The sequence below is a fragment of the Propithecus coquereli genome, unplaced genomic scaffold, assembly GCF_000956105.1.
Source record: "Propithecus coquereli isolate 6110/MARCELLA unplaced genomic scaffold, Pcoq_1.0 Scaffold156, whole genome shotgun sequence".
Taxonomy (NCBI): Eukaryota; Metazoa; Chordata; class Mammalia; order Primates; family Indriidae; genus Propithecus; species Propithecus coquereli.
The window spans coordinates 5,341,793-5,357,112 of NW_012140080.1; the positions used below are offsets into that span (position 1 = coordinate 5,341,793).

Consider the following 15,320-nt stretch of genomic DNA (forward strand, 5'->3'; position numbering starts at 1 on the left):
TATGCTTAGGTTTGTTGTTCGATTTTGTTTTTATTTTTGTTTTTGGCATTTATCCTGCTGGGTGTTCTCTGAGGATCTGTGGTTTGGTATCTGATGTTAATTTGGGGAAGTTCTCAATCATTATTGCTTTAAATTAATTCTGTTCATTTCTCTTTTCCTCCTCCTGGTCTTCCTATTATACTTATATCACCTTATTTGTAGTTGTACCACAGTTCTTAGATATTTTGTTCTGTTTATTTCAGTCCTTGTTCTCTTTGTTTTTCAGTTTTGGAAGCTCCTATTGTCATATCCTCAAGCTAAGAGATTCCTTACTCACTTGTGTACAGTTTACTAAAGAGCCCATCAAAGGCATTCTTCTGTTTTTGATCTCTAACATTTCCTTTTGATTCTTAGAATTTCCATTATCTGCTTACATTATCCATATGTTCTTGCATGTTATCTATTTTTTCCATTAAAGCCCTCAGCATATTAATCATAGTTAATTAAAAATTCCTGAGCTGGAGCAGCAGTACCTTGATATGTTAGCCAGACAAAGACACCACAAGAAAAGAACACTGCAGAACCATATCTCTGAACATTGATGCAAAAATGAACATTGATGCAAAAATTCTTAATAAAGTATTAGCAAACAGAATTCAACAACATATCAAAAAGATTATATATCATGATCAAGTGGGATTTATTTCTGACACACAAGGCTGGCTTAACATGTGCAAATTGGTCAATGTGATCTATCACGTTAACATACTGAAAGATAAAAACCATGCCGTCATCTCAATTAATCCAGAAAAGTATTTGACAAACTTCAACATTCTTTCTTGATAAAAACTCTCAAAGTTAGGTATAGAAGGAAAGTTCCTCCACATAATAAAGGCTATTTATGAAAAACTAACAGATAACATCATAATCAATTGGGAGAAACTGAAAACTTTTCTTCTAAGATCTGGTAAAAGGCAAGGATGTCCACTCACCATTTCTATTCAACATAGTACTGGAAGTACTATCAATATCAATCAGGCAAGAAACAGAAATAAAGGGTATCCAAACTGAAAAGGAAGAAGTAAAATTGTCTCTATTTGCAGATGACATGATCCTATATATTAAAAAACCCCAAGACTCCACCAAAAACCTGCTAATTGTAGGATACAAAATCAACATACAAAAATCTGTGGCATTTCTGTACGCAAATAACAAACTCCCCAAAAAAGCAATCAGTTTTTTAAATTTCATTTACAATAGCATCAAAAAAATAAAATGCTTAGGAATAAATTTATATAAGGAAGTAAAAGACCTGTACACTGAGAACTATGAAACATTGAAGAGGACACAAAATTGAAAAAGACACAAATTAAAAAAAAATTGAAGAGGACACAAATAAATGGAAAGATATTTCAGGCTCATGAATATTTCAGGCTCAGAGGAATTAATATTGTTAAAATGTCCATAATCCCCAAAGCAATATACAGATTCAATGCAATTCCTATCAAAATCCCAATGGCATTCTTTACAGAAACAGAAAAACAATCCTAAAATTCTTATGAAATCACAAAAGTCCCCAAATAGCCAAAACAACTCTGAGAAAGAAAAACAAAGGTGGAAGCATCACATTTCCTCATTTAAAATCATATTACAGGCTGGGCACGGTGGTTCTCGCCTGTTATCCTAGCACTCTGGGAGGCTGAGGCGGGAGGATTGCTTGAGCTCGGGAGTTCGAGACCAGCCTGAGCAAGAGTGAGACTCCGTCTCTACTAAAAATAGTAAAAATTAACCAGGTGTGGTGGCGCATGCCCGTAGTTCCAGCAACTAGGGAGGCTGAGGCAGGAGGATCTCTTAAGCACAGGAGTTTGATGTTGCTGTGAGCTAGGCTGACGCCATGGCACTCTCGCCTGGGCAACAGAGTGAGACTCTATCTCAAACAAAAAAAATAATAAAATTTTTTTAAAAATCACACTAAAAAACTATAGAAGTAAAAACAGTATGGTACTGGCATAAAAGACACATAGACCAGTGGAACAGAATAGAGAGCCCAGAAATAAATCCAAATATATACAGTCAACTAATTTGCAACAAGAGCACCAAGAGGATACAAAGGGCAAAGCATAGTCTCTTCAATAAATAGTGCTAGGAAAACTGGATTTCATGCTAAAGAATTAAATTGGAGCCTTATCTTATACCATACACGAAAATCAACTCAAAATGGACAAAAGACCAAAATGGATATAAGACCTGAAGCCATAAAATTCCCATAAGAGATCATAGAGGAAAAGCTCTTTGACATTGGACCCCTGCACACCACCTGGGGCCTGAGGTCAGGCCTGCCTGGCCTGGCCCTACCCCACAGTGCCTGAGCACACTGACTGGAGACCTGTAGCTAACCACCTCTGGCATCTGTGCTCTCCCCCTGGGATCTGACGGCAAGCCCACCCACCCTGTCACCAACATCACTGATGACACCGAACCACATGTACCACGTGGGTGCCTGGGGACTGGCCTGAACAGCCCATTGCAGCCATCACTAATGTTAGCAAGTGCCAACTAGGAGCCTGAGAGTTGTCCCACCACCGCTGCTACCATGGTAATGATTTTTTAGATATCAAGCCAAAATCTCAGGCTACAAAAGCTATTTTTGCTTTCGTATGGGACTACATCAAACTAAAAAGCTTCTATACTGCAAAAGAAACAATCAACAATGCAAAAAGGCAACCTACAAATTGGCAAAATATATTTACAACCTACACATCTGATAAGGTGTTAATATCCAAAATTTATAAAGAACTCACACAACTCACAATAACAAGAAAACATATAACCCGATTAAAAAATGGGCAAAGGACCTGAACAGATATTTCTCCAAAGAAGACATAAAAATGGCCAAGAGATACACAAAAAGATGCTCGATATCACAAATCATCAGGGAAATGCAAATCAAAACTACTATGATATTTCACCTCATACCCATTAGGACAGCTATTATTAAAAACACAAGAGATAGCAAGTGTTGGTGAGGGTGTGGAGAAAAGACACCCCTTGTACACTGTTGGTAGGAATGTAAGTTGGTGCAGCCACTATGGAAAACAATACGAAGGTTCCCAAAGAAATTAAAAATAAAACTATCACACAATCCAGCAATCCCTCTTCTGGGTATATACCCAAAGAAAATGAAATCACAGCCTAGTAAAGATATCTTCAGTCCCATGTTCATTGCAACATTATTCACAATAGCCAATGGATGGAAACCACCTAGGTGTTGTTCACTGATGGATAAAGATGCTATAATTTACATACAGGCATACCTCGCTTTATTGCACTTTACTTTATTGTGCATCTCAATAGATATCATATAAATATTTTGTTTGTGCATGTGGTCTTAGGTATATACTGCATTTAACCCACAAAGAAGTGTGTTCAATGCAAATAAACCACCACATTAAAGAGTAATCAATGAAAGGGATAATCCTTACCAGATTTTGTTACAATAAGTAATGTTATTTTTCAGGATTGGAATTGTGTTTGATTTTTAAAGAGATTTATATTTCTAAACATGCAGATATACCATGTTTAATTGCATTTCACAGATATTATGCTTCTTACAAATTGAGGGTTTCTGACAACCCTGTATCAAGCAAAGCCTCAGGCACCATTTTTCCTACAATATGTGCTCACTTCAAGTCTGTGTCACATTTTGGTAATTCTCAGAATATTTCAATCTTTTTCATTATTATTACATTTATTATGGTGATCTTTGATGTTATTATTGTAATTGTTTGGGAGCACCATGATTGTGACCATAAAAGACAATAAACTTAATTAACAAATGTTATTATATGTCTTCTTGACTGCTCCACCAACCAGCCGTTCCCCTGTCTCTCTCTCTCTCTCTCTCTCTCTCTCTCTCTCTGTCTTCTTGGGCCTCCCTAATCCCTGAGACACAACAACATTGAAATTATTCCAATTAATAACCCTACAATGGCCTCAAAGTGTTCAGTGCTCCAGTGAAAGGAAAAGTCTCTCACTTTAAATCAAAAGCTAGACATGATTAAGCTTAGTGAAGAAGGCATGTCAAAAGCCAAGAAGGCTGAAAGCTAGGCCTCTTGTTCCAGTTAGCCAAGTTGTGAACACAAAGGAAAAGAAAAAGTTCTTGAAGGAAATTAAAAGTGCTACTTCAGTGAACATGCAAATAACAAGAAAGCCAAACAGCTTTATTGCTGTTTGAGTGGTCTGGATAGAAGTCCAAACCAGCCACAACACTCCTTTAAGCCATAGCCTAATCCAGAGCAAGGCCCTAACTCTCTTCAATTCTATGAAAGCTAAGAAAGGTGAGGAAGCTACAGAAGAAAATTGTGAAGCTAGCAGAGGCTGGTTCATTAGGTTTAAGGAAAGAAGCTATCTCTAAACCATAAAAATGCAAGGTGTGGCAACAAGTGCTGATGGAGAAGCTGCAGCAAGTTATCCAGAAGATCTAGCTAAGATCATTGATGAAGGTGGCTACACTAAACAACAGATTTTCAGTGTAGATGAAACAGCCTTCTATTGGAAGAAGATGTCATCTAGGACTTTCATAGCTAGAGAGGAGAAGTCAATGCCTGGCTTCAAAGCTTCAAAGGACAAGCTGACTCTCTTGTTAGAGGCTAATGCAGCCGGTGACTTTAAGTTGAAGTCAATGCTCAGTTTCCATTCTGGAAATCCTAGAGCCCTTAAGAATTATGCTAAATCTACTCTGCCTCTGCTCTATAAATGGAACTGCAAAGCCTGGATGGCAGCACATCTGTTCACATTGTGGTTACTAAATATTTTAAGCCCACTACTGAGACGTACTGCTCAGAAAAAAATAATTCCTTTCAAAATATTACTGATAAATGACAATGTACCTGGTCACCCAAGAGCTCTGATGAAGATGTACAAAGAGATTAACATTGTTCTCATGTCTGCTAACACAACATCCATTCTGCAGCCCATGGATCAAGGAGTCATTTTGAGTTTCAAATCTTATTATTCAAAAAATGCATTTTCTAAGGCTGTAGCTGCCATAGATAGTGATTCCTCTGGCAGATTTCAATAAAGTCAATTGAAAACCTACTGGAAAGAATTCACCATTCTAGATGCTATTAAGAACATTCATGATTCACGAGAAGAGGGCAAAATATCAACATTAGCAGGAATTTGGAAGAAGTTGATTCTACTCCTCATAGATGAATTTGAGGGGTTCAAGACTGCAAGGGAGGAAGTCATCGCAGATGTGCTAGGAGCTACAGTTAGAAGTGGAGCCTGAAGCACTGACTGAATTACTACAATCTCATGATACAACTTGAATGGATGAGGAGTTGCTTCTTATGGCACAAAGAAAGTGATTTCTTGAGAATCACTTCTGGAATCTACTTCTGGTGAAGATGGTGTGAGTGTTGTTGAAATGACAACAAAGCATTTAGAATATTACATAAACTGGTTCATAAAGTAGCATCGGGATTTGAGACAATTGACTCCAATTCTGAAAGCAGTTCTACTGTGGGTAAAATGCTATCAAACAGCATTGCATGCTACAGAGAAAGTTTTTTTTTTTAAAAGAGACAGGGAATGGCTCTGTCACCCAGGCTGGAGTGCAGTGCAAGGGTGCTATTCCAGCTAATTTTTAAAAATTTTTTTGTGGAATTGAGGTTTTGCTATGTCCCCTGGGCTGGATCTCAAACTCCTGGCCCCAAGTGATCCTCCTGTCTCAGCCTCCCAAAGTGCTGAGATTACAGGAGTGAGCCACTGCTCCCAGCCCAGAGAAATCTTTTGAGAAAGGAAGATTCAATCAATGCCACAAGCATCATGGTTGTCTTATTTTAGGGAATCCTCTCAGCACCTGCAGCCTTCGGCAACCACCACCCAGATCAGTCGGCAGTCATCAACATCAAGGCAAGACCCTCCGCCACTGAAAAGATTATGACTCTGTGAGGGTTCAGATGACTGTTAGCATTTTTTAGCAATAAAGTTTTTCAAACTAAGGTATGTACTTTTTTTAGACATGATATTAATGCACACTTAAAAGACTAAAGTATAGTGTAAACATAACTTTCATATGTACTGGGAAACCAGAAAATGATGTGACTCACTTTATTTTGATATTTGCAGTGATCTGAACTGAACCTGTAATATCTCCAAGGTATGCCTGTATATAACTGAATATTATTCAGCCTTTAAAAAGGAGGAGATCTTGCCATTTGTCACAACCGGATTAGCCCAGAGGACATTATGCTAAGTGAAATAAGCCAGACACACACAAAAATATATTGCATGATCTCACTTACATGGGGAATCTAAAAAAGAGTGAATTACACAGAGACAGAGAATAAAACAGTGGTTTATCAGGGGTGGGTTTGGGGGAATGACATGGGGTCAAAGGACATGCAGGTCAAATGACAGAAAGTAGCTGTCAAATGACAGCTAGTAGCATTCTACTAGCACGAAGTAGAGTGAACAACTCTAAAGATGTAACGTACAACGTAAGGACTATGGTCATTAATAGTATATTGTATTCAGGATTTTTGCTCAAAAAGTAGATTATAGTTGCTCTTGTCAAAGGGGATAGGGATTGGTAACTATGGAAGATGACAGCTATGTTAATTTTATCACTGTAGTAACCATTTTACCATATTTATGTATCTGTTAACATCATGTTGTATACCTTAGATGCACACAATAAAATTTATTTTTAAAAAATTCCTGGTCTGGTAATTCCAACATTCCTGCCATATCTGACTCTGGTTCTGATGCTGCTTCAAACTACGTTTTTTGCCTCTTAGTGTGCATGGTAATTGTTTGTTGAACGGTGGCGTGATGTACCAGATAAAAGGAAATGCAGAAAATAGTCCCTTAGTGGTACACTGGTGAGGTGTGGGGAGGGGAAGTGTTCTGTAGTCCCGTACTACGTCTCAGTGGACTAGGACGGCCAGAGAGGGCTGGAGTGGGATGTTACCCTCCCCCAGGGAGGTTAGGCTCTGATAACACTCCAGCAGGCAGTGTCTGGTCAGTTTCCCCCGAGGGCAGCCCTGCCAAAGAGAACAGAAATACTGAAGCAGGAGGTGATTTTTTTGTCTATGTTCACTGAGATGACCTGGTCTAGCTCCTGGAGGTAAAATCCACAGCAGTGTGGAGGGCACCGTGACTGGGTACCCCTGGAGTTTTCAGCTCTCAGATACATCCACATGGAGCCTCTAGTAATTTGCCAATTACAGTTCAGGTTTCCTACCTCTGCACTTGCTTCTGTGGAGGTTTCTGCTCATGGGTTTCTGCTCCAGTAAGCTGTGACTCTCTATTCACCTGTCTCTCCAATTTGCAAGGGCAGCATTTTGCCCTGCGACTCCTTTTTCTCACAAATCGAAAAAGAGTTGTTGATATTTTTTCCCCCCAGTTTATTCAGCTTTTTATCGTTAGGATGGACCGGTGACTTCTAAGCTCCTTACATGCTGGACTGGAAACTGGAAGTCTTTCAAGTCTTTTTTATTTTTGTGTTTTCCAGGCTTTCTTACATAACTTTTGTATGTAGCAAGATCTTAAAGACTTTTACTAAAAGTTGTTGTTGGTAATAGGTTATATTTACAAGCATTTTCTAACCAACAAGCACTGTTCTAAGTGTTTTCTATATATAATCTCACTTACACCTCTTGAGAGCTCACACATAAGTACCGTTTCTACTCCCATTTTATAGGCAAGGAAGCTGAAGCACAGAGAGCTTAAGTATCCTCCCTTCAAAACACACAGACAGGGAATGGTGCAACCAGAATTCAAACTCAAAATGTCTGACTTGTGAACACGTCCACGACCTCCGTCCTCTATTAACCAGCTGACTCCTATAAATCCTCACAGTATTTTGAAATCATTTTATCACAAAGAATTCAAATAGTCCAACAGATTGTTTCTCATTCTAGTTATTTTGGTAACTGCCAAAAGGATATTTCAATTTACCACCTAAACATCTGAAATTACTAAAAAAAAAAAAAAATGACTTTGAGTATGCAGCTCCTGTATATCATTATAAGAAACGGATTATGTGTTCATGTAGTTTACACAGAAACTAATGTTTACACAGAAACTACATGAACACATAATCCCAGAAACCCATGAAGTTCTTCCTCAGCCCATCGGAGACACTCCATATTGGCTAAAATTAATCTACTACTGGAAAAAGACTTCTAGGTTCCTAAGAATAGAAACAGCATGCGATTTTCTATGACAAATTGGTACTGAGTCTTACATAAATACAACTTTGAGAGTACTAAAGTCTTAAGCCAACCTAGGCTGTTGTGATTCCATTACATACACATTGAGGTTCACCATCATTAACAGACAAGCCAAAGATAACCGCTGCCCTGCGGGCTATGCCAGCTGTATCAGTAATATGCAGTCTGTTTTAGAGGAAGCCACTTTGGGGTCTGCATTCAAATTGATTGCATATTTTATTCTCTTTCCTTATGGAAACATGGTTTATCTGCACCACTAAACTCTTTTCTTTTTCTGGCAACTGATTGAGAGTTGAAAATTTTAGAAAATACTGTATTCTGATTTCACTGGAGTTCATATTGATAGGTTTAGGATACATGAGCAACAGGGACAGAGATGTTTAAATATCAAAATGCAGAATCATTTCTAATCAATATATTCTCCTTTGTCAATCAAGTGAACAGTCTATGGCTATTAGCCAACATCAGAAGAGTTTATATCATCAGGTAAACTGTATATCTCACCCTATCCTCACATAAGGAATCATTCCAGTTACCTTCATAGAGTGAGAAAATATATCTCCCAAGGGCACAAATAATGTACATAGGAACTGCGTTATCTGCTCTCCACTAAAAAAACAAAAAACAAAAAACAAACCCACTTTCCATTCCTTAATGTTATATTATGGAACATTGTCTTTAAGACACAAGTGCTAATCTCTTTTTGTGGATAATAAATCTAATCTGCTAATCTCTTTTTGTGTTTTGACCTGAAGGCCCAGTACAGTGTTTGGTAAAGAGATTGAAAAAACTGTGATTGAGCAAAATGAATGACTACAGTTATAAGGAAAAATGCATTTTTGGAATAACCAGTTGATTTCATTTATCCCTGATGTCACTGGGATTCATACTGTAAAGCATAAATAAGAGAGACCCAGCTCTAACACAAGGCCAGTCATCTTTTTAGCCCTGCTATGCTTCTTGTCTCAAGAAAGGATGAGAGGTGGCATGTGTCAAAGGGAATGTCATTTTAAGGAACAATTTTTTTTTCTTTTTTTTTTTTTGAGACAGAGTCTCACTGTGTTGCCAGGGCTAGAGTGCCGTGGCGTCAGCCTAGCTCATAGCAACCTCAAACTCCTGGGCTCAAGCAATCCTTCTGCCTCAGCCTCCCGAGTAGCTGGGACTACAGGCATGCGCCACCATGCCCGGCTAATTTTTTCTAGGTATTTTTAGTTGTCCAATTAATTTCTTTCTAATTTTAGTAGAGATGGGGTCTTGCTCTTGCTCAGGCTGGTTTCGAACTCCTGAGCTCAAACAATCCTCCCGCCTCGGCCTCCCGGAGAGCTAGGATTACAGGCATGAGCCACCGTGCCCGGCCAGGAACAATTTTTTTAATGAAAAAAAAAAACAAAAAAAAACCACTTTAATTCGAAGAAATCAAACAAAGAAGGGGTTATTATTTATGTTTGTGAAGTATCATATATAAAAGTTAAAAAAAAGATAGGAGTCAAATTACAAATAAAAGAAAGTCACCTCTTTCTGGGGAACCTGAAAGTTCCTAAAACAGGTAGTAACTGAAGTAACTCTCTTACCTTATAATTATTCATGATTTCAGTTAACCATGGCTTAACTGACTTGACTGTATCTTCTCGCAAGTACTTTTCAACTATAGCTCCATCGTTAAAAGTCCGGTTTCCCACGTGGATGGCTTGTCTCACTTCTGGGAGTGACAAAAATTTTGCGTAGTAAAACTGGTCCTCAGGTTCCTGGCAGAAGGGTACAAGAGAAAGACAGGGAACATGATTGGGTGGCAGGGACAGCATGCTGAAAAAAGCTGTGAATTTGTCAGAACAAATAACACAATGAACAAAATGTGACATGACTATTAACTTGTCCCCACTCTTGAAATTTTAACTCAGAGGTTTTGAGGTCACATATAAGTGGGATCCTTTCACTAAGGACAGATCTGGATGATATGACACTCTTTGAGCAAATACCTAATTTGCAAATACAGGATTTTCCTTTTCAGAAACTAATCTTTTGCAATCTTTGACTCTAATTAGTGACTCCCCTAGAGGCAAAGACAGAGAAAACAAAAAAGGTGAGATTATCAAAATCAATCATCCTTGTCGGTGGCCCTTTGGAAAGAAGGTCAAATGGATGGCAAGGGGCGAGGGTGGTGGCATGGTATTAAAAGCTAAGAATTTCACACCAAAAAAAATCAGCTGACTATAATTTAAGAGGGAAAATACGTCAAATGTAAAAACAGCTAATACTTTATAGACACAAGGCAAAAGAAAATTGTCCACGAGCCTTATTTAAAAAAATAAAATAAACTGCATTAAAGTCTCTGTACTAATCATTGTATTAAAAGAAACAAGAAGTAAATGCTTAAAAAAAAAATTCTAGTAACAAAAGGATAAAAAAAAACTGTTAGGGTTTGAGTTGGACACTTTTGTGCTTTATCAACAATTTTTGAGAACTGTGAATATATTACTTTGCAAAGAAAAAATGTAATCACAAATCTTGTTTCCCTCTTGTCTACCATATGTTTTTCTCTTGGTAGCATCTAAAATCCAAAACCACAGGACTGGCAAATTCCACCACGATTAACTTTATATTTTATTTAAAAACTAGTTTATAAATAAGGCAATTTAAAAACAGAATGCATTGTCATATGCACTAGACAAAGATTATGTAAATCCAAACCCTCACTTTGGCTCTCTTTCTTTTATTTGATTGATATCTTCTAAACAGAAGACATCAACTTTGGCCTAGATTTATGAAAGAAACTATTAATACTCGAATACTTTGAAAAATATTCCAGAGAGCTTGAAGTGAGGCCATACTAAATGCACTAAACATCTTAAGTTAAAAGTAAGACCAAGCAAATATTTTCATAAAGACTTTGGAAATTCTGATTATCCAAGCCGTCTTAAGTACAGAACAAAGAATGTGGGCATTTTCAAGAGACTCATAAAACAGACTTGAAGCTCTTGGTCTTGAACTCCAATCCCAGCCTGTATCCTTCACAAAAGAATCTCTGTATAACAAGCTCTACTGGAGGGACGTTACGTTAATCAGAATTGATATCTGAAATATCACACTATCTCAATGGTCAGATTATAATGTATACAACACTGGTGAAGAAAATCCTGTGGGTTCACAGACCAAATAATGCAATACAGGTTTGGACATATTGGTCTAGTATGAAGTCAGCTGTAATATTTGCCAAAACAGAGGAAGTTTGATTTTGCTAAAAGTTTTAAGCAAAAGTTATTATGGTTTTTAAAATGTTGTCATTACCATGCACTGCAACAGGTTATAATAATTAATACATCCTGTCACGTTCTGGAAGTAAGAAGGGTCACTCGTTAAGTCACCATCCAGTAGTTTATCCAGTATCTAGGTCGGGAGAGAGAGAGAGAGAGAAAGAGAGAAGGAAAACGTCAGGGTGGGTAAAAATGTACAGGAGTGTGTCATTTCCTTTATTTGATAAATTTTTCATTCCTTCGTTGTTTCATTCAGCAACCACTTATTGCACATCTTCTCTGTGCTAGACACCTTCCTAAGCATTGGAGAAACAGCAGTGAACACGGCAGACCAAAAGTCCTTCTTCATGGAGCTCATATTCTAAAGAGGGACAATAAAGCAGCATTTTGAGGTAAAACATGTCATATATTAGAGAGCGATGAACTCTATAGTATGTCAGGGAATGATAAGGAGAAAACTAAAGAGGAGAGGTGAGGTAGGAAGTGTCATGGTGCGTGTGTGTATGAGATGCCACAGAGAGGAGGCCACAGAGGGTGGCACTTAGAAGGCAGCATCTGAGTAAAGACGTGTTGGAAGGGAGGAAGCGAGCCATGCAGGCATCTAGGGAGAAACCACTCCGGGCAGAGCAACAGCAAGAGCGGAGGCCTGGGCAGTGGGAGTGAGCCTCGTGGGAAGGGTGCCTGGACATAGATCGGGGACTGGTCACCCTAGCACAAGGACAGAGGATGGAGGATACGGGCATGGGTGCAGGTGTCTGGAACTGGTGGAAGTTAGCTGTGGGCTGCTGACATAAAAAACCCGGTTATTGGTTGAGGGAGAGGACAGTCAGCATGATTGTGTGCTTCCCTCCTGCCATGTTTGGCTGCCCGGGGGCAGGCATGGCGTGGCAGAGAGGTGGGCTAAGCCAGGGCTGTGGTTCAGCCAAAGAGTGGGAGGAAGTGGCAAAGGGGCTTAGGGGGTGGGAATATATGGAATGACTGACCTGGGTTGAAGTTAGGTAACCAGAGAAATGGAGACTTGAGGGGGTTAGAGATCGTGAAGAGGCAGGAGGATCAATGGATTGGAAGGCAGTGGGGTCACAGGACTGTCAGAGTTGGTCCATTAGCAGACGGGAGCGGGAAGGACCAGGAGGTGGCGGTTGGAGACAGATGTTTGAATATGAGATTGTGGATCTATTGCTGGCTTTTGGGGGTTATGAGAATGAGCAGCTAAAATGAAGAGGAGAGCAAGATCACTGAAAAAGAAGAGGCGAAGGAACTGAGGGACCAAATCCTAAAAGCGTCATCCATGTAGATACTGCAGTGACAAGTGTGGAGACAGTGGACAGAGGGGGACACTGGAGACAGAGACAGAGGGGCAGGAGCTCAACTAGTCAGAGAATGAGTGGGAGAAACCAGGGTTTGGTAGACAGCCACAATGAGAAGCGTTGCATGGTACTGTGTGAGGACACGAGACTTTAGGAGGAGGCAGGGAGCCTGGTCTGGGAGCTGCAAGGAGGACACCTGCTCTACCTGTGAACCCGGTGGTCCAGAGAAAGTAAGAGAAAACAGCCCCCATATGAGAGGGCCACAGGGGCCGCAGCGTCAGCAGCGGAGAGCCAGGTTTTGGGTAAAGCACGAAGATGAAGAGAATAGTCACAGCAGAGATTGAAGACAGGGGTTTGTTGATGATGGTATGAAGACGTAAGGGGTTCTTATGACAGGATCCTAAGAAATGAAATTAGCACATTTTTAAAATGATCTATCAAGTATAAATTTAGGTTTCTTATAAGATATTATTATCTTCATTTTACGAGTGAGGAAAAACGAGACCCATACAGGTCATCACTAATGAGGTCAGAGGGGAGATCACCAGGCCATGCGTGACTCCTGAGCCGGCACACGCAGCCACACACACGCTGGCCCCCAGCGGTCAGACTGCAGCGTTTCCTAGTTGTCACGTCCTTCTGGCTGTGCTTTGGGGTTTAACATAAAGTCTCATTATTTTATTAGATGAATATTCTTTTTCAAACATGAGGGAACTTATCCAAGTTAATATTGCCACGGGGATAGGGGCCAAGAACGAAAAGGATCATCACTGTAGAAAGTGGGGGGGTGGATATAAGTATACTTTGGCAATGCTACCAAAGCTCAGTCCCACAGCTGGTTGTGCAGACTGTGCACTCCAGGGATGCCTGGACCCCGCCAAAGCTCTGCTCCCCAAGCTGGATACCCTGGCTCGGGGCTGCCTCTGGAGAAACGACCACCTTTAACCTCACACCATGAAGGCATCTGCCTGTCCAGCCCTGAACCCACAGGACTGTGCCACCCAGACCAGGTGTTTCCTTCTAACTCGTTCACCCAGAGGGGGCACCACTGGCCAGCAGTCATCCTGAATGCACACACCATTGTTGCAGCTCATTGTTAGACATGATCTTCAACACCAGTGGGAATATAAAGTCAACCTTCAAGAATGGATTTGCTTTCAGAAAAGAGTTAAAAATCATTTGCTGTCAAACAAATAAGGTGGGAGGTCAAGACACGTGAAACCCAGTTTCTGGTCAAAACTTGTTTCACAAAGAGAACTCTGTGATCCAGAACATCGTAGTGGTGAGGGAGACGATACAGGACCAGAGATCAGCCATTTTGCATCTTGCAGAATCATTAAGATTAAGTCCCAGGATTTTTATAGAATGCCTGAAAATTACCACAGGAGAAATATGGGAGTGGGAATCAGAGGGAACAATTCCAGTCCTAGGCCTGGCAACTACAGTAATTCTGTGTCCTTTGGCAATTCATTGCACCTCTCTGGACCTCAGCATCCTCAACAGTGAAATTATGTGCCTCTGTGTGTGTGTGTGTGTGTGTGTGTGTGTGTGTGTGTGTGTGTGTGTGTAGGGCTCTATCTCTAAAGTACCCTCCAGGTCTGAGTTACTGCTCTTTGATTAACTAAATCATTTTAAAGGATCAGAGTATCAAACAGGCTTTATCATTTAGGCTCGAGATTTTGGTATTTATATTCTCTTGAGTTTCAAGATTTCTTGGATTCTTCCACTGCAGTCATTGAAACGCATTTCGACCACCAGTTGTTTACTGCCCTGAGTATCATTTTGTCCACTTCCTTGAAAAAGCAAAAGTCTTTATAGTTTAATTCATCACTCGAGATATCGGACCAGTGGTTAAAAAGACATTCCATGCCTTTAAGGGTTTGGCTTGTTTTTATTTTTGTTTTCTGATGAACCTGGTTTGGGAAAGGCTGTATTTAACCTCATGGGCCATCTCATTATCTCTGAATACCACAAAATACCTGAACTTTTCAACAGTTTCCCTAATCCTACAGGTGTTTAGGCTGCTGCATCGTGTGCCAAAGTCATCTTTCTGCTTTCTTTATACATTTGGGCCTCTTAAATGCTCTCTTGACATTGCTTAATCCCTGTGTGTTTCTTTAAAAACATATCAACTGTCTCATTTGCAAATTGGTCTCATGTCACATATAATTTGGTATGAATTCTAAATTCTAAAGTTCCACTCCTTTCCCCTATCTGACTATCACAGGAGATAGCCTAAAACTAGTCTTGAAAATACTGTCATTGCAAGTTGAAGCATGATCCTACATGTCCCTGATAAGACCCCTCTTAGCCTGCATTTACAACTGCACAAGAAATTCTGAATAAACGCTTTACAGCCACATTTCTCAATAGAGAAAGGAGAGCCCATTAGTGTCCTGCAGGATGACTTGGGACTTCCCTAGCACTGTCCATTTGCACAGCTTGCCGCTGTCAGAATTCATCGCAAGGCAGTCCCTGCCTGGGGGGATTTCAGGTATTGTCCTGGCACCTTACTTGTAAAATGGAGGATAACTTTGTATTCC

The 15,320-nt window shown here is 39.8% G+C and overlaps 1 protein-coding gene across 1 annotated transcript in view; it reads right to left on the reverse strand.

The window, feature by feature from the left end:
- CPVL (carboxypeptidase, vitellogenic-like) overlaps positions 1 to 15,320 on the reverse strand; it is a 138,679-nt gene that overhangs the window by 53,402 nt on the left and 69,957 nt on the right. The window contains exons 9-10 of the mRNA XM_012640677.1: positions 11,505 to 11,603; positions 9,791 to 9,964 (exon numbers count right to left, since the gene is read on the reverse strand). Coding sequence (XP_012496131.1) covers positions 9,791 to 9,964; positions 11,505 to 11,603 — 273 coding nt within the window. The remainder of the gene's footprint in view (positions 1 to 9,790; positions 9,965 to 11,504; positions 11,604 to 15,320) is intronic.